Source organism: Halichoerus grypus, chromosome 3 (genome assembly GCF_964656455.1).
Source record: "Halichoerus grypus chromosome 3, mHalGry1.hap1.1, whole genome shotgun sequence".
NCBI classification, from domain to species: Eukaryota; Metazoa; Chordata; class Mammalia; order Carnivora; family Phocidae; genus Halichoerus; species Halichoerus grypus.
In genome coordinates this window covers 77,612,825-77,632,031 of record NC_135714.1, presented here as the reverse complement: position 1 = coordinate 77,632,031, position 19,207 = coordinate 77,612,825, and the positions used below count along the sequence as shown (strand labels likewise).

General features: G+C 40.8%; 1 protein-coding gene across 2 annotated transcripts in view; it reads left to right on the top strand.

Annotated features, from left to right (window-relative positions):
- The window catches only part of UNC5C (unc-5 netrin receptor C), a 351,172-nt gene that overhangs the window by 304,406 nt on the left and 27,559 nt on the right, over nucleotides 1–19,207 (top strand). For both annotated transcript variants that reach the window (XM_078068990.1, XM_078068989.1), the window contains 3 exons: nucleotides 551–638; nucleotides 10,010–10,178; nucleotides 13,286–13,519. In XM_078068990.1, coding sequence (XP_077925116.1) covers nucleotides 551–638; nucleotides 10,010–10,178; nucleotides 13,286–13,519 — 491 coding nt within the window. The remainder of the gene's footprint in view (nucleotides 1–550; nucleotides 639–10,009; nucleotides 10,179–13,285; nucleotides 13,520–19,207) is intronic.

Below are 19,207 nucleotides of genomic sequence, written 5' to 3'. Positions count from 1 at the left end.
GCAGTTGTCTGTTCATTTTCTAGAGTTATGCATGATGAAAGAAGTTGTTCACCAATTATTTTTCTGTTATGGAAAAACACTGATGCTAACCAGATATTTCAGAAGTAAATGTTTTTTGATATCATGGAGGTTAGCATTTCCCTCACTTTGAATTTTGTGGGGATTTTTTTTTTCTTAAATTAGAAACGATGCATCATTTACAGCTGTTTGAAATTTTAAGAGCGGTTGTTGGTTTTCCCCTCATTTTACAAGGAAAACAACAGGGGAACCATCTGTCTATTCCTTAAATAAAACAAGAGTTTAAAAAAATGACATCATTCCTTTGAGTAATTCCATAACAGTTCAGAGGGAGCTGTGTTAACAAATAAGGCCAATAAGGAAGGAAGGCAGGGCAGCTATGAATATTTACATGTCTTTAGAGAAAAAGCAGGCTTGTGGCTACATGGCCACAAAATCTCCTCATTCCCTTTCACTTCCTTCAAAGGCATTCTGTGAAGTTTCCTTTTGATTCATAGGTCTTATGTGACTGCTTTTCTCTTTTGCTATTCAGGAGTAAGCTTGCTGATTCCCGCTGGGGCCATTCCCCAAGGGAGAGTCTACGAAATGTATGTGACTGTACACAGGAAAGAAAATATGAGGTAAATATGCTTTTTCTGGTGCGCTTGACTTTATCAATGTCTGACCTGGAGGAGAATTGTGCAATAGAAAGAATACACCCAACATATTTTTGTCTTGAGTGCCCTGCTTCCAGCATACCCTTTTTTTTCCTAGACCTCTAAAAGGTCAGCTTCTCTTTATCTTTGAAGCTTCAGACACTTTTGCAAATCTTGAGTTCTCAAGTGGACATGTGGCCATTATAGCTGGAAAAAAAATGGCCAGAAATGTGATCCATAGATTGTCTAGAGAGATACGTGGGTAGACACAGAGACATCAGCTTCATGTGGCCTGGCTCAGGAATCCAGCCCTTTCCCATTATAGGGTCAAAGGTCACAGAGATTAGACAACCCCTTAACCTCTGACCTGCCACCTCCATGTCAGCCTGGCACTTTATTCTCACCTGCGCTTCTTCTTTTTGTGAGTCCCCCTAGCTTAAGTGTTATCAACCTCCTTCTTAAGTTCGGCACTTACAAATTCCATATCGAGCCTTTCTAAGTGTTGATCTAGGGTTGATTAAAGCTAGATTGGATCATGAGGCTTTGTTGTGAATGTGTCGTAATCATAAAGATGAGGTAATTTTAAGTAAAAATAACAAGAGGAGTTTAGAAGTCCTAAATTCAATTTTCAGTCTGGCCTCTAACAAGTCTCACAAATGGTCTCTCTTGGTTAGTTCCCACATAAAACGCGTGTATTAAATAGTGCTTTAAATGCCTGACTGATTAATGCTTCTGAAGTACACTGAGATCTTAAAATGAAAGACATCGTTGAAATGAAGATCCTTACATGTAATTATCATTGTTTTTCCCAAGGGGAGAGGCACTGGCTCTTCAGCCCTGAGCTCCACATACAAAGCCTGAGTGACAAATGTCGAACTAGGTTATCATTATAACGCATTATACCTTCTGTCTTCCCTCTCTCATCCTCAGAAAAACATCCGTTTTTAGTCTTGTTCTTCAAAAGCCAAGAAGCTCTTTTATCATGCTCTCAGGAGGAGATATTGGTATTTGTAATCTGTAGGACCCAGAACATTTTTTTCCTCAGGTGGTGTACTTTCACCTAGACAAACACTAACTGTTCTAAGAAAATGACAAAGTTCCTTGAGTATTATTCACGCCTTAAATTTGAGCAACAGAAAATTACTAAAAGGCTCGTATTTACTCACATCAAATATTCATTTTTTTCATTCTCAATGCAAAGTAACATTCACAGGCCCTCAGCGTGCCCTTCTTTTGCAGCAGGAGAAATGAAGAGCAGCAAACTCTCAGATCCCTGTATATACTCTGTCTTCTTCCTCCTGTCAAAAGTCAAGGTTGGCACCAAGTACATCCACCCCTCAAGTCCTTTGCCAACACAGACATTTTGTTGAAACGGAAATGAGGATTGGCTTGTGCTTTATGCTGAGAAGCAATGAGGTATTTGTGTCTCTTCTTGTCCATCTGACCACCACCATCAAGCCTTAAAGGGCTGCCACAGGGGCACGCTGAGGCTGAAGGGTGTGTGCATTCGTGCGCCTTGTATGGTTTTCCTTTCCATGGCCTAGCCAGCACCCTGGCCAGAATACTTGTGCATTTTAGATGAAAGAAAGAGAAAACAAAACACTGATAAAGCTAGACACTTCTGCTTTGAGGTTCCTCTGCCTTTGACTCTAAAGAAAAGGAAACTATAAATCACTTCTCACCATCCCCGCCACCTGAAGTTAGGTGCAGAGGGAGTTACTCTATTGAACTCGGTGCACATCAGAGAAGTTCTGTTTATAAAAATGAAGCTAGAAAAACCCCCAAGATCTCAAAAGAAAATACGCACAAGAGACCATAAATCAAGGCACACACACAAGAAGATACCTGTGGCAAATAATGAGAAATTCCTCCCTTCACTTATTTTCTGTTGTGAACTAGATGCATTTTTCTTGTAAAAACACAATGACAAAAATGTGTTTTAGGATATCTTCGTAACAGAAGGCATAGTTCCATTTATTCACCCTACTTTTAATTTCATTTATTCCTCACTGCAACTCTGTGAGTTATGATGAGTTCCAATTTAAAGATCAAAAAACTAGTGCTCCGGGGAAAACAAGTCACATAGCCGAGTTTTCACAGCTAACAGCTGAGGGAAGGCAGAATTCACAGCCAGGTGATCTCACCGCGAACCTCTTCTGCTGTCTCACAGGCCATCCGTCCCTCCTTTGTAGACAGCACCACGGCACACCAAGCCTCTGCTTCTTACTCTAGTGTATTCTTGAACACAGTTTCTTTCTCCTGCTCACTGAGCACCCTTTCTCTCCTCACATGATCTGAGACAGAACTTCTAAGAGAAGACATTGGGAGGACATCAGAAGATATTGAATGTTACTTCAAGTCACTTGTAGGACAATTTTGATCATTTTCCTCCATTTTCTTTCTCTCCGATTCCCTTTATTGCATCCAAAACTGGGTGTTTTTCCAGCTGGCTGGTATCCAGCTGGTCATCTGCTGATGTGAACTGTCTAAAGGGAGGCGTGAACTTAATTACATGTGGCAGAGTGGATGTGACAAGGGGGCCTTATCATTACTGAATGTGCTCTAAGAGAGAGTCCCGAATGGCAAATGAGCAGCCTAAATGAGCTGCAGAGATGGGACAAGCTTTCTCTGACAAGGGGGCAAAGCTGCAGGGCCATGCTCATGATTTCTACCTCTCCCGCTTTACAGATCTCGGGAGGGGCCGCCAAGCCTCTGTTTCCCCCGTGGATACAATTTCCATGATTCATGGCACTAACGTGGACCTTTTTGCCTTGTTTTCAGTAGCAGTTAAAAAAAAAAAAAAAAAAAAAGAATGAGTCTGACTCAGACTGAAATTTTGCTCTTTGTAATTTCTTTTTGAAAAATAATCTGAATTCAAAATACCAATGTTAATTTTCCCTTCCTCTGTATTCTGTCCTCGCTTAGCAGTTTTCTCAAAAGGCCAGGAAATCAACTTAGACATTCCAAATATAAAGGTAAATAGAACTTTTTTGGTAAACTGTGGGGCGCCATGAAAGGTCTGTGAGCAGCCAAGTGATACAAGAATAGCAGTGCATTTTAAAGATTGAACTGGTGAAGAAGGTAGGCTGGACGAGTTGGTAGAGGGAACAGGAAGACTCCTTGGAGGCTGGCTGCCTGGGTGAGCTGTGGCGATAAACTAGGTGTGAGGGGGGAGGGGAAGAAGCCAGGCCTGAGTCTGGAGGATGGAAAGTGAAATATATTTCAGAAAAAAAAAAGAAATTTCACCACCAGTTAGAAGTGTTGCAGAAGAGTGTCAAAACACAATATGAATATGTAGGAACCGAGCTTTGGACGCTGGGAAAATTGTGAGCGCAACTGGTTCCAGGAAGCAGGACAAATTCTGATTTAGATGTGGGCAGTGTGTGCCGGACATTGGTGGCCTTTAGGATTTTTTCAAAGAATGAAATCCCAGTTAAGAAGGTGTGAGTTAAGAAGAGAACAGGGGAGAGAGCTTTGGGAAACATTCCTATTTCAGGTTTGGGTGTGATGAGCCAAGCTAAGTAGAACACTTTAAGGATCGGGCAGATAACTACAGAGTTTGCATCTGACATGGTGCTAAATACCGAGCAGCTCCTCAATGAATATTTTTGAATGAAAGAATGAATGACTGTAAGTATAATGGGAAAAAAAATCAAAAGCAAAGAGTTTCAAGATGGTCAAGTGGTTGACACAGGTATTATTAAAATGTAAAGAAAAACTAATGCAAGAAATCACTGGATTTGTCAACTGCCAGACATTGGTGGCCTTTAGGATTTTTTCAAAGAATGAAATCCCAGTTAAGAAGGTGTGAGTTAGTGAGGAGACAATGTAAACTATCCTCAGTACTATAGGTACTGAGTATAAATAATAAAATAGTATGTTAGGATAGCGGGCCAAAATTCTGCTATGTAAGTAATCGTATAGCAGAAAGTTTTCATTTATTTAACATGTTTTTGGACTTGGTATAATAGTAGTTGACATTATTATTTCTCAGTGAAACTCAATGATATTCCCCTTTTTAGTCCTCAAGTCCTTATTCCAACGTACAGCTATATAAAGGCTACAGGTATGGGGGAAGAGAGTGGAGTCCAAGTATATTTAAATCTTATTCTCTCACTGTTCTCCACAGCGTTCATATACCGCAATCCTACTTAAAAAGAAATGGTTCAAGGTGATTTATGAAAACACAGTCTTTACAATGGGAGGAAAATAATTATAAATAAGTCGATGAAAAAAAAAATGAGAAAATGAGAAAAAAATAAGATTTGAAAAGATAACAAAGTCAGGTGAGCAGTTAAAGTATAAAACATCTCATGTGATTCCCAGTGTATTTCCTGGTAATAGGTCATGAATTTACTGTTCCAAAGTTTTCAAGAGGGGAACATGGTAAGTTACAAAATCCATGTGTCCACGAGGAAAAATATGCCCAAAAGAAGTTCAATTATTTCTCCTTTTGTTCCACATAAAGAAAACATTTTTTTGTTAATACAATGAACAACATCCTTAAAATAAAAATAGCAATGAGTTTTCATAGGGCTCCTTCTGTTAGTGTCCCGCCATGATAAGTAGATGGTATAAGGCCCAGGCAGAAATTCAGTAAAATAGTTCCACAACAATTCGCCAGTTCAGTCAGAGCATAATACTTAGCTGTTCTGGCTTCACCCAGGGATAGATTCTGGCTTGTCTAGGGAAATGGTGGCATGCCCTTCAGAGTGGCTTCCATAAATTTTTTTTTTTTTTCTGCTCAATTGAGCTTTTGATAACAATTGAGTTAGATATTCCCTGTCAGATACCCAGAGTGCAAATATTTCAAGTTGCCAGTTATATGTGAAACCGTGTGCTTCAAAAGGCAGCTGAGCCTCGGGTGGGATTGTCATCCTAAGGGACCTGACAAAAGACATGTATGTTAATAGAAGGCATCTTGTCTCCACACAGAGGTGGATGGAGATAGATTCTCTTCAAGAAGTAATTTTGAGCTTGCTCTAGCAAATAAACCAAAAAAAAAAAAAAAAAAAAAGTCTCAAGGCCCTAAATCAGATAAGCAACCCCACAGACACCACTGTATGAAAGAAACCAGATCACTTGTGCTTGAAATCTAGCTTTGCCAGTTACTAGTTTTGAGGCCGTAGGTGAGTGTGTTAATATCTCTAGATTTCAGTTTCCTCTTCTGGAAAAAGAAGTGATACAAATACTTACCCTAATTCCCTTACAGGTGTGCCATAAGCAGCAAATGCAGTTGCTTTTATGAAAGTTTTGTAAAGTATGCCCTTCTGTGTAGGAGAAGTTCTCCTCACTGATAACAGCAAGCAAAGGATGAGAAAATCACTCTGACAGGAAACTCAAACTCCTCTCTGAGGGGCTTTGTCCCAGAGGCTTCAGAATCCATCCAGCATTTACCACATTCTCCTCTCTGGACTTTGAAAAGCCTTGAAAACTTCAATTCATTACTGACTTTTGACTTAAGAGCTGCTTCTGCAGCTGATTTTTGCTCTGTGTTCATGTCCATGTCATCTGCAGTTAATATTTAGAGAATGTTAGCTGAAATACCTCAGGTAACAAGACATACAGGAGTGGAGCTCTCTGCAAAAACATGAGTCAGGCTTATTTATATTTATTTTCCACTAGTTTTGTTCTGTGTATTTTAATATCTTCTCTTCATGTAAAGAAAGGAAATGTGGATTTAAACGCTCTGACCTTTGGTTTCACATAGTTAAATCTTAATCTTCCTTAAGTCACTCCTTCCATATATGCTTGGAAATGTTTCCAATTTCAACACTACTTCTTTCATCTTGAAAACAAAAAGATTCTTATCATTATTTCTTCTTTGTTTTTCATTCCCCATTACGAATTCCACTTCACCACTTCCCTATTCATTACATTCTTGCACCTCACTGGGTTAATAAATTCTTTTGACACCTACTGCCCCTTCCTTCCCTTGCTATCCCTCCTCCAAGAATGGTGCCCATCAATATTGCATGCCAGGGGTGTGCTTGGAGAGTACAGGTCTGACAGCTCCCCAACCCAGCAGGGAGGCTTCTCCCTTCTGTTCCAACTCAGTGATGAGAAGAACCCCTCCTCTTTCTGCCTCAAGCACCGGCTGCTAATAGCAGACTGAGAGACAGATGTTTCCAATCTCCAACTATATTGCAAGGACCACTTGAAATGGATCCCACTTAAATCTCCTTCCTTAAAAGTTTAATGCTCACTTCTCAAGGTACACTTGTAGCTAAAAGGTAAGAGTAGTGCTCACAAAAATGTAGTCACTGCTATTTTTTTTTTTTTTTTTCCGCCATGGTAGGAAAAGTAGAATTAGCAAGATTAAGGCTACTGCTTAGGACAGATAGTATAATATCAACTACACCACAATGAAACCAGAACTTCACCCATGTACTAAGAGAATGAATTTCAGAATGGAAGGAAGGAAGAAAGACTGGGTTAAGAGGAAATCAAAACTAAGTGATACAGGGGATGGTAAAGACTTCTCAAGCTGCCAATAATCTTATTATTCCAAAAAGTATATTTCCAAGTACTTTGATAACTTTAGATTTAATAACACTGTGTCCTTATTCATTGAAGATGGAAAGAGGGTAAAGACTAAACGGAGATAAAAATTATTTTTATTTTCTAAATAAAAAGAAAGAAAAGCCCTAGGTTGGTGAGATCCTTGTGAAATTTTAGAATGAGAAGAAGCAGTGATAACCCAAGTTTTATTAAGGAGAAAATATGTCAAATATGTCAAAAGGATAATGATTGTCAAGAGCTAAGGACTCTCTAAGATTTGACCTTACCATAGCCGCCACAGTTTTGTGGATGCTGATAGATGACACAAGACTCCCGGGTCAGAGACAAAGGACAGTTTGTTACTCACAGCAATAGCACTATCAAGAGTTTTATCATTTTTGTGCCAATTCCCAAAACCCCATTTCCAAAAGGGAGATGCAGAGAGGATCAGATGATATCTACACACTCAGTGGTTGCATTCCAGGAAGGACCTCTGAGCTTGGAGAACCTGAGTTTTTTATAATGGGAAGTAGACATGCTTGCCATTTGCTCCAAAGATAAGCAGTATCTTTATCTTCCAAGGTGATTGCTATACAGTTGTCTTGAAAAGACATGCAGAAACATGAAAGACCCATGGAGAATTATCTTCCAACAATGTATATATAAATATAAATAAAACAGCTGCCATCATTCCCTGAGTGTTAAATTAGAGTAAGCTATAGATATAAGCTAACTTCTAGATTATTTAGTATTTAATATATTAACTATAGATAAAGAAAAAAATCTTAAGAGGAAAATCCTTTCCAAGTGGCCATCACAATTATAAAGGAATTTGATATGTCCATTATAATATCCACGTGAATGAAATGGAAAGATGTGAATTGGACAATGTATATTTTGATTAGTTTATATTTGGCTAAACCAACAAATTCAAATTATAGGTGTCAGACCGGAGAGAGGTTTCAAGTAGTATCTTTGTAAAGGTCTTTGCCCTATTCTTGTACTACAGTATTATCAATGATTGGAATGAGAACATAAATGGCAGGCATATAAGATTTATGGAGGCTAAAAGACTGGAAGAGTTGGCCGATATTTGGAGGAAAGACAGCATTAAGAAATAGGTGACTTGAAATTTGCTCTGAAACTATTAAGGTGAAATTAAATGGCTAAATATAAATTTCTGTACATAGGTTCAAAAGCCATCACTGCAACCACAAAACTATAGAGAGCTAGCCTAAGAGCCTTCATGTTAGGAATACACAGAGTGGTTAGCTTTAACAAATTACTTGACCTTCTTGGAGCTTCATTGCCTCATTTTATAAAGGAGATGCTTAACCATATTATCTCCATCTTCCTTTGTAACTCAAGCCTGCAATAATACTTATAAATAATTACTTGACTGAGAATAATATAAGGCAACAATTTGGTGAGGCATTGATATAACTACATATTCCAAACCAAGGAAAACAGTAGTCCCCTTCTGCTGCCTACTTAAGTCTAATATTCATTTCCAGATGCCTCACTTTAGAGAAGACATTGGAATACTAACAGACATCTATATAAAAGTGAAGATAGAAATATAGGGAGATATCTGTAAACCATGCTTTTCTAGTTGAGGTTGAAAATTTGAGGATATTTTGTCTGAAATAAGACGTTTTAGAGGCATCATAACAATCTCTGGATATTTGAAAGGCTCTGATGCCAAAGTAGAGAGAAAGCAGGCCAAAGATATGTGAAGAGAAGTGTCGGGAAGGCAGATTGTGTTTATCCTAAGAACGTTTTGTAAATTTGAATTGATAATAGATGAGGTGACCCTCAATAGTAGTGGAGTACAATTTTGGATGTGTCTAAAGCATTGTCCAGATGTCAGCATATTGTAGAAGGGTTCCTACTTTGGATAGAAGGTGGTGCTGTTGACCCCAGAGGCCCTGCTTCCTCTGGAACTCTGAGTTCATGATTTCTTAGTCACACTGTTCTGACAGAGTAGTGTTGTTGTTGAGAAGGCATTGGCTTTAGTCCCAGTGCTAGCACTTGTTAGTTTTAAGACTTTGGGCAATCCGTTCAATAATTTGGGACTGTTGCTCACATATCAACTGATACCTTGGGTTAATTTTTCCATTTGTTTGTTGATTACAGTCATGTTAGGGAAAGGTCTTAAGACAATTAAGAAAACATGTGGAGATAAAGAATTTAGATCTTTGATTTAGATCTTTGAAGTTCTTCCACCCAGATTCTCTGAGTAGGTAGTATACAAGTAGATTTCATTTTAAATTCTAGAACTATAGAATACAGTTCTATATTCTGTCTGGTCATATTTGAAAGAAGGAATCTGCTCTACTAGCCTGAACTGTTCCTGAAAGTCATTTGGAAGTTTAGCTCTAGGGTGTCCTTACTCTGAAGTGATTTTTTTTTTGAAGTATTTCTCAAGTTAGGTCTTAAAAAAATAAAAGTATATAAAACCCTGTAAGAGCAATGGCAAGTATTATCAGAAAAGATGGTTATATAACCTCCTAAGGACTCTGTTCCTTCTTGTTCCATCCTAAAAGTATCAGTACATGAATTCAGAGGACATTACCAAAGGCAGACCTGTGTCTGGGGGAAGGGGATCAAAGAGATACTGGCTGATTCACTGTTATCATAAGTATCTCCAGTCTTGAAGATTAAATAAAGTCTTGGTATAAAGGACATGTCTTCCCATTTAATTCTGCCTCTCCTCCCCCAACCAAAAAAACTAAAAAACAAAAACTCCCAAGAAGAAACAATTTGTACAACTTCAGATCTAAAAATCTCAATGAGTACATAGTAAGAGGATGCTATGGAAATGTCACTGATGCCAATCTCTGCTCTTCTCCTAGGCCAGCCATGGAAGACAGCCAGACACTCTTGACCCCTGTGGTGAGCTGTGGGCCTCCAGGAGCCCTGCTGACCCGCCCCGTCATCCTCACTATGCATCACTGCGCAGACCCCAACACCGAGGACTGGAAGATACAGCTCAAGAACCAGACAGCACAGGGACAGTGGGAGGTGAGCTTCCATTGGGTTAAAGATGGAACACAAGAGCAATTCATGCAGACAAACTGGAGTAATTATGGGAAAGAAGGCTTTTATTTTGAAAGCAGAACATGAATGGAATTTTAGCTTACACTCAAAAGGAGAGAGAGAAAGAGGGAGAGAGTGTATGAGAAGAACGGAGGGAGGGAGAGAGCCTAGTTCCTGAATGCTTTATCTACTGATGGGTAGGCATGATGAAAATGATGGTCAAGCATTAGCTAACTCCTAGGGAAAGTACACTTGAGAGTCTTACACAAGTCCCTGTCAGAGCATACATACTATGTCTTGGGTTGGGAAACATCTATATATTTTTTAAATTTGCAGTTAGAGAAACATTGCTCCTGGGTCAGAAAATGGTAGACATTGTAGACACATACAGGGAATACAGTTCTTCTGAGCTGAACTTGGGAAAACAGAAAGGGTGCATCTCCTAAGCTCCACTAGGATGAAGAACACCTGTGGTGTCTTGGCTCTCTGTGGCTGTTGCCATCATAACTTCTTAAGGACAGTGCCTTAAACAGATCCTGTTCTTTACATCAGAACTCTTCAATTAGCACCTGAAGTTACGAGCAAAAGAATTTGTTAGATTTACCATGAAGATTTTATACCTAGTAACTAGAAAACCATCTTGGGTATTTGCATTGTCACCTCTTGAAAAGACAGTATTTGTTGTTTAAGTGGGAAATAGCCAAGTTAAACATTACATTTTAGAATATTCTCAAGAAGACATATTTCAGGAATATGTTTATCAAAAAATGTCTAATAGTTTTGAAAGCTACCCCTGTATTTTTTTGTATCGTTACAAAGCATCCAACCTATATATTATATACTTTGTGATTGCTTGTGGTATTTTTCTTTTAGGAAAGACATTTTTAGAAAAAAATGTACATGAAGTTTCAAGCCTTTAATATTATAGGAAAAAAAGCAGTATTACAATTAGAAAGGCATCCCTGGGATTACTGTAATTTCCTCCCTAAGGACATGTTCTCTTGGCCACATGAGGGGATCACTCCTTGCCAGAGGACTGAAAGTCCAGGACTCAAGTCTAAGGGTATGCTTTATGTTGGGTTATGAACAGACTTAACCAGATCTAACTTCCAGTCCATTTAAGTTTGAAATGATTTATCTCGAAAACATCCCAAAGTCTTAATCTCAAGTGATTCTAAATTGTTTGCATAAGACTCTGCTTAATACCCTAATACCTGTCTATTTCTAGACTTCAGTAATAATAACAGTAACAAAAATAATAAAATGAAATAAAGAGACGGGAAGAGTAGAAGAGGGCAATGCTTAAGAGTATGCTCTTCCACCCATGGCAGGGACATGGTGCATCTTTATTCTCAACCATGTCTTACTGGAAGCTTTTGGGATATTTGAGCCTTGCCCTCACTCTGCTGGAGGAAAAAAAAAAAAGGCACTTCTTTCCAGGTGTCCTTTGGGGCTAAAATAAACCTGAAGGTACTGAGTTTCTTTCTCTCTTTGCCAGTGCAGTTTGAGCTTCATCTTTGAGGACAGGCACAGTTGAAGAAATGATTTCGTGGATGGCATTTAACCCCCCTCTTACTACCCGTCAGATGTTGTTGCAAGGCCTAGTTAATAAACAACCACTTTGTTCAGCCCCAGAGACTCAATTTATGATGACACATTCATTCATTTTTTTTTTTTTTTTTGACAAATAGCCGTTTGCTCCCCATGAGCCAGGCCCACTGAGCTACGGTAGGAATCAAAGCAGATGTAGTTCCTGCCTCTGTGGAGAGAAAGTAGCCTAGTGCGGAGGTGGAATCAGGCCCACACATGTACTTTATTTCTCCCACGTGGAGTTTTCTTTTAAATTTGAATTAATTACAAGTTGGAAATTTTCACATAAAAATGTGAACTTCCAGCTTCTCTTGAAAAAGTCAAGGTGGTTTTCTTACTGGGCCTGCATGTCTGCATAGCTGTGATGGGCTGAGCCCAGTGGAGACAGAGCTCTTTAGACAGGCTTGTGCTCCACTTTACCCCAGTCTCCCCCACTTCCTATTGTCTTCTGCCCTACCTGATACCTATTACCTGGCTGCCCTGGCACGTGGAATTTTGACCCTTGGTTTATGGGTCCTACACTTGGTCTTTCAGATGATTTTCTTCTGTGGCCTGAGTCATTTGGATAAATCAAAACTTAGTTGAGTTCGTAACTATTTTAACAATATTCAGCACTTCCATTTATTTTTATTTCTTGCTAAATATTTTCAAAAGCTAAAAGGATAGGCTGTTTAACCAGAGAAAAGCATCGAGTTTGCTATATTGTACTTTCCCTAGGGTCTAGCAGCCCAGATTATTGAGAAAAAGCAGTGTATTGCTTTGAAAAGTAATTGACAGGTGAGTTTGGAAAAACACAGTAGAATGGTATTGCATAGTTCCTTAATTTCTCTAAACCTTTTCAAACCCCTAGATTTTTAGGGAAAAACTTACTACTCTATAATGACATTGAAATAAAACAGTACTTTTTGGGGGGTGCCTGGGTGGCTCAGTCATTAAGTGTCAGCCTTTGGCTCAGGTCGTGATCCCGGCGTCCTGGGATCGAGCCCCGAGTCAGGCTCCCCCTGGGGAGCCTGCTTCTCCCTCTCCCTCTGCAGCTCCCCCTACTTGTGCTCACTCTCTCTCTGTCAAATAGATAAATAAAATCTTAAAAAAAAAAAGAAAGAAAACAGTACTTTTTAGATTTAATCAGACACTTAGAGATTAAAACATTAAATTCTCAGAAACGGGTAATAAACTCAGGTACACTGAAATTAAGAGGATAATTCATGAATTTCTTCTGGAATTTTATGTCAATTCTAGTAATGTAGACTCGCAGATGGAAAAAATGCTAAATAGGGGACATCTAAATAAAAAATATTAGCAGTATGAAGGCAAGGGGAAGGGAGAGAATGATTAAGAATGGAAATAGGGTATAATAAAGCCTGAGAAAGGAAAAAAAAATACAGAGAAAAGGATGATCACACTTAGCAGAAGAGGTGCTGCTCTGTCTGCCTGGCCACCATCATGGCAGCCAGTGGGACCCGCAGTGGCTCAACCATGGCCCCTTCCTTCCTGTCCTTCAGGATGTGGTGGTGGTTGGGGAGGAAAACTTCACCACCCCTTGCTACATTCAGCTGGATGCAGAGGCTTGCCACCTCCTCACAGAGAACCTCAGCACCTACGCCCTGGTCGGGCAGTCCACCACCAAAGCTGCCGCGAAGCGCCTGAAGCTGGCCATCTTCGGGCCACTTTGCTGCTCCTCTCTGGAGTACAGTGTTCGAGTCTACTGTCTGGACGACACCCAGGACGCCCTGAAGGTAAGTCGCTCCTGTCCAAACGAACCTCCTTCTTTACTGTCACACCGAAGCCAGGGTGTGGCGTGGCAGCACACAGCCAGAGAAGGTGGGTGTGTGTTTGTGTGCCCAAGTGCGCGAACCTAAGTGTCTGGCCCCAAAAGATGTTTTTAAAAAATTAGACATTTCTCTGAGGCCATGCTGATAAGTGAGTGGTTTCCATTGTGCTGATTCCTCCCAAGGGCTACTTTTGTTTACCTTCCTTGATTTCCTTTAATGAAAAATTTAGAAGGAGTAGAAGAATTTGGCAACGAGATGTGGATGGTAAATAAGGTGCTTCCATGTTTGTCTCAGCTGTGTGCTTCCTATAAAAGGAATTGGCGTAATTGCTCACATTGTATGTTCCTCTTGTGTGCCACTTCATTTATATGCTTTCCCATTCTTTTTATGAGGACTGTGAGGAAGAGGGTTAGCATTTGACAACAGCCTGCTGCTTTGCAGAATAAATGAGCTTAATTCCTGGTGCTATTATTGTGACTCATTTTATCCCATTTGAAGCTTTAAAGGATATAGTAAGTGCCTTTGAAGAAGTTATGATCTAGAAGGAGGAATAAAAGAAGTATGCCAAGGACTGGGAGACAAGTCAGTCTGATAAATGGAGGAGACGAATGCAAAGTTCTATGGGAGGGAGTTCGGGGGCGGGGGAGGGGGCATAGTATTATTTTCAGGACATCTGAAAAGGAGCTAATATTTGAAATTGGCCCAAATGAAAGGTAGGGTTTGACCAGCTTAATGGGAACAAGTACAAAATATCTAGGTGAAGAGAACAGCAGGAAGAAACACAGAGGGAACAGTAAATACAGACTCCATATAAGCCTATTATTTCCAGTAAGCCCAGACTGATACATAGGAGTTTTATTGAGATGGACCTCAACTGCCAGAGAGAGGAGTTGATATTCAGTGTCTTGAGTTACTGGCGAGCCAGTGGAGAGATTTAAACCAATGCTTTCATTGATTCCATGATTGGAAATATACATTAGAAATATTAGTCTGACATCAGTGAAAAGTTAGAGTCAAGAAGAAAAGCGTGGTAGATCTGGGCTGATGACGGAGGAGTGAGAAGAAGGGAATTAGGTGTGGAAGGTCCCGTAGTAACTCCTGTGGGACCGGGTGACCCACACTGAATGGGTGGAGCAAAAGATCAAGTGTGCCTCGAAGTAACAGTAGCACACTTACGGGGCAGGGAGCTTTGGGGTGTGGATATGGTGACTTGGCTTTTGGAATATCAAGTTCGAGTTATGTCTTAGACATGAGAACAAAGATGCCCAAGGGACAGTTAGAAATATGGGTGTGGCTTTCTGGACTGAGAGCAAATCCTGAAGTAGAGACTCAGGAACAAATTATATAATATTGATACTTGCCATCCCTGTGATCAGGGAGACTATCAAGGGAGAGCAGACGGATAAGACAAACAACAATGTTAAAAATAATGAGCAGTACCAAGAACTTCCTATGTGCTGGGCATGATTCTAAATGCTTATTAACTCATTTAATCTTTACAGCAACCCTGTATGATACCATTAACCCCATTTTTCAGATGTTCAGTTCAGGGCAAAGAAAAATTAAGTAGTTTGCTCACACAACCATTGAGTGGAGAAAGCAGGCTTCATGCCTGGGCAGCTGGCTGAAGCCTAGACTCCGCTCGTAGTGTGAGTTGCTGAAAGAGCCACACCCTAGAACATAGGGGACCAAGGGGAGCCGTGCCGTTGCAGGGGTGTGCAAGGGCAGCCAGCAAAGGGAGCTGTAGAGGGATGAGCACCCAGAAGAGGACGAGATGTGGAAGAAAAAAAAAATGTGTCAAGGAAGCCAAGGGAAGAATTTTTTTCTACACATCAAAGTATTTCCTTCTGGAATTTCCATCCAGAAAGTTGTTCTGGGTCATGAAAGCAGAGTGTTGCAGGTTGGGTCCACAGAGGGGATGAGACACAGGATCTATTTTTGACGGGTGACCTTGTAAGAGTTTCTGATGTTGAATAAATGATGGGAACATGCAGCTGTAGTGTCAGGCTTATGGTTATTTCTTTTATGTTCCTTGCAGATGTGCTGCTTCTAAGGCCCTGTCAGGATGGAAATCATCCTAGGCTTAAATTCTGCATAGGGAAAACTGTATTTGTAGTGGAGCCGTGGGATCTGATTAAAGGCAAATCTTTTAACCACTCCAAGAAAAATCATTGTAAAAAGCGCACTATAGAAGATCTACATCATATTTGAAATGTTCGATGCATGTATTTTATATTCATTCACACAGTCTTATACTTAGGCATTCTTGACCTTTCTTCCCAACAGAAACACACAAATCCATGCAAAAAAAAAATAATAATAATACTTCAATAAAATAATTTTAATTGTTTTAATTAGTGAAAAGAAATGCAAATAGTCAACACCAAGAAAGATTGACAAACAGGTTTAAGCAGTGAAAACAACCCAGGAGCATTTTGAATCACGGTCAGTGCTGTCCAAATAGACATTTATAAATTCTCAGCATCTGGGGATCCAGCACTTAGACCGAAAAAAATATGAATAATGGATAAGGCTTTCTTGTACCTCATGGCCTTTTAATAATGTAAAAATACCAAAATCCTATTTATAGGTAAACGGTCTATCCAACATACTGAAGAGGCAATTAGTTCAGTCCCAGCAACACTGCCTAACACCCACACTTGAATTGGAACCTTGGCGCTGATTTTCAGAAAGGCCCTTTCTTACCTGAATTCTGCCTTCTTGGCACCCTGCCTGCCAAGGCCCACCAGTCTCTGCCATCTCCCTGCTTCTCTAACCACCATTGCCCATAAATAACCCCTTTCCAAACACCTCTTCCTCCTGCAAGCCCACTTGCTCCCCACACATGCCCTTCTTGAATCAGTAGTTCTCCAGCCCATGCACAGAGGACTCAACTGGGGAAGCTTTAAAAAAGACTTACCCCAGGCTCCCAACCCATAGGTTCTGATCTAATATTCTGGGTATTGGGGTTTTTCTTTGAGAAAAGAAAAACCTGGGTTATTCTGTTGTGCAGCTAAGATTAAGAACGGTTCTCCTAAACACTTGCACGGATCTTTTTGGAACTTTAACCCTACTAAGGACAAACTTTCCTACATCCTTGAATCATTCTCTCCACCATCCCTTCACCTGCTCACATAAACTGAGCCTGGATCTTCCAAGTGACACAGCCTCCCTCACAGCCCCCGCGGTGAAGACCACCCCTTCGAACTAACCACAAGGCTGAGAGGAAGAGTTCCAGTACTTCTCATCACCACTTCTGGGGCATTGTTCTACTTGGAGGGCTGGCTTTTTCTACTGCTGTTCTTATTCTGTTGCTCTGTTATTCATTATCGATTTTGGTTTCTTAGCCCCAAATCCCCTAGACCCTACCCCCAGCCTAGCAGTACCTGCCTCAGGGTCTTTCTTTCTACTCATTTTATTCCTATCTTCCTCTCAGATTCAAACTCACCATGAATCACAGTTCTTTGCCCCAAGTTATTCTGGTAACCTTCACATCATTCCCACATTATCCATCTGCCAGTGTAGACGTGCTCTGGATTTCACCCTCATTAGCATCGCCACCTGCCGAGATCCCCACCTGTGAAGCTCCCCATTTCCAACCACAACATCTGACTTTCCATCTCTCTCATGCACAAAAGGCACACAGGCCACCCTTGGTTCTTAAGGAAGACCTCCCTCCATCTTCTCTGATGTCCTGGTCCACACACCCTCCTCTGCACTTCTCCAAATCTCCGGGGAACTCACTTGCACTCTAAATCTCTTGCCAGCTGGAGCTACCGCAGGTTTTTCTCATTTCCACAGCTAAAGATGACCGCCCCTGAACAAGCCCTCTAGGTCTACTTCTAGGTTGTTGAGTTGCTCTGACAATCATAAATGTCTGCTTGAGTCTCTTCTACTCTCAAGGCAGCTGCCCTATGCCTCCCCTGCTTCTCCGCACTCCTTCCACTTATCCCTTCTCGATTCATCACATCTCACAGGGTGCTTCTTCACGGTCTCTCCTGCTCTCCCCACATCCCTGTTTATACAGCAGCCCCTTCATAATCCAGCCCCTTCTCGACTCCAGCTCCTCTACCCCCCTCCCATCTCCAGCGCAGCAAATGGCACCCAAAAGCGGGTCTCCCCAGACCTGATATTTTCTTCCAGTTACCACTGTGTACTGGGGACTGCTTTGGCATTGCAGAAACCCTCAAGGGGGAGCCCAGCGGAGCACTCTTTCTCAGAGGTTCAGAACTACACAGTCTGGAGAGCTACTAGAAAAATCTGTGGCCCAATGTCTGGAAGTGAACATACCGAGAATATTAATGCCCACTTTTTATCATATGTGCTTACTGTCCATGTGGATGGGGAGCAAAAAAAAAAAAAAAAAACCTCCACATCAGTCAGTTTCAAGCAACCCTGGTGCATCCTTTCATCTCCCCACACAGCTCTTTGAGTTCAGCAGCCCTGGCAACACTTTCCTGAGTTTTGTTAAGCCTGCAGGCAAAAATGGTCACCTGAAACTTAAAAGCTGTGTTTAATAGTTTGGAAGCATTGCCAAGAATTAGGATGCCAGAGGTGAGTGCCTGAATAAAAGTCAAGGCTTCTGGGAGACAGTTCTTTCATCCATCTTTTGGGTGGGTTTTTCTTCCATGCAAGTGCTTCAAGGACCAGTGGGAGCAACGTGAGGGTGAGTTCACATAGAGAGATAAAGATGCTAAGAATTGTAAAAGCAGTTTAGAGGCCATTCTAGGCTCACATAGAGAGGTGCCATCTATTGTAAAGATGGAGTTGGGTCAAAGATGACAGTTTTGGGGGCACCTGGGTGGCACAGTCAGTTAAGCGTCTGCCTTCAGCTCGGGTCATGATCTTGGGGTCCAGGGATTGAGCCCTATCAAGCCCCGCATCGGGCTCCCTGCTCATCAGGGAGTCTGCTTCTCCCTCTCCTTCTACTCCTCCCCTGCTCATGCTCACTCTCTCTCTCTCTCTCGCTCCCTCTCTCTCTCTCAAATAAATAAATAAAATTTTCCAAAAAAATCAGTTTTTCTGTTTCCCTCCTCTTCAGGTGATTAAAATAATAATATTGGTGTTCTCTCATTATTTGCAAAGACTTAAATCCTAATATAAAAGGACTAGAAATTAGTAGAGAACAAGATTATATTTGGGTAAGTTTTAAAAACACTCAGGGAGAAACATACATCTATGTGGAAATAAGGCATTTCTGTCCCACTATCCTGAGGGTACAGTTTCTGATATTTTCCTTTTGTAATAAAGAGGTTTATGGTAAACCCTGAGATTCAGAACCTAAAAGAAGAGTTAGTTGCATACATTATGGGCAGCATGTGATGTTTACTGAATTCCTGACAAATGTGTATATGATAGGAACTGAATATGTAAATTAACATAAGCTGGCTCTCTTCGTGTAGTCATTTGGCATGGAGAAGAGTCTTCTTTGGATTTCTTCGGCTTTCACATACCCTAATTCAGGCTGCAGTCTAGAGTATAGAAACTCCGTGAAAGATCATATTATGTGGAAAATAAGAGAAAATGAAAGAAATGCTGAAAGTGAGAGGAAGTGGGAGGTCTCGTGGAGAGTTGTGCGATACTCAGTCTCCTGGGCTGTAGCTGCAGACGGGCATAGGTAGCCTGGAGAAGCTTTTTTTATCATCCTGCCGC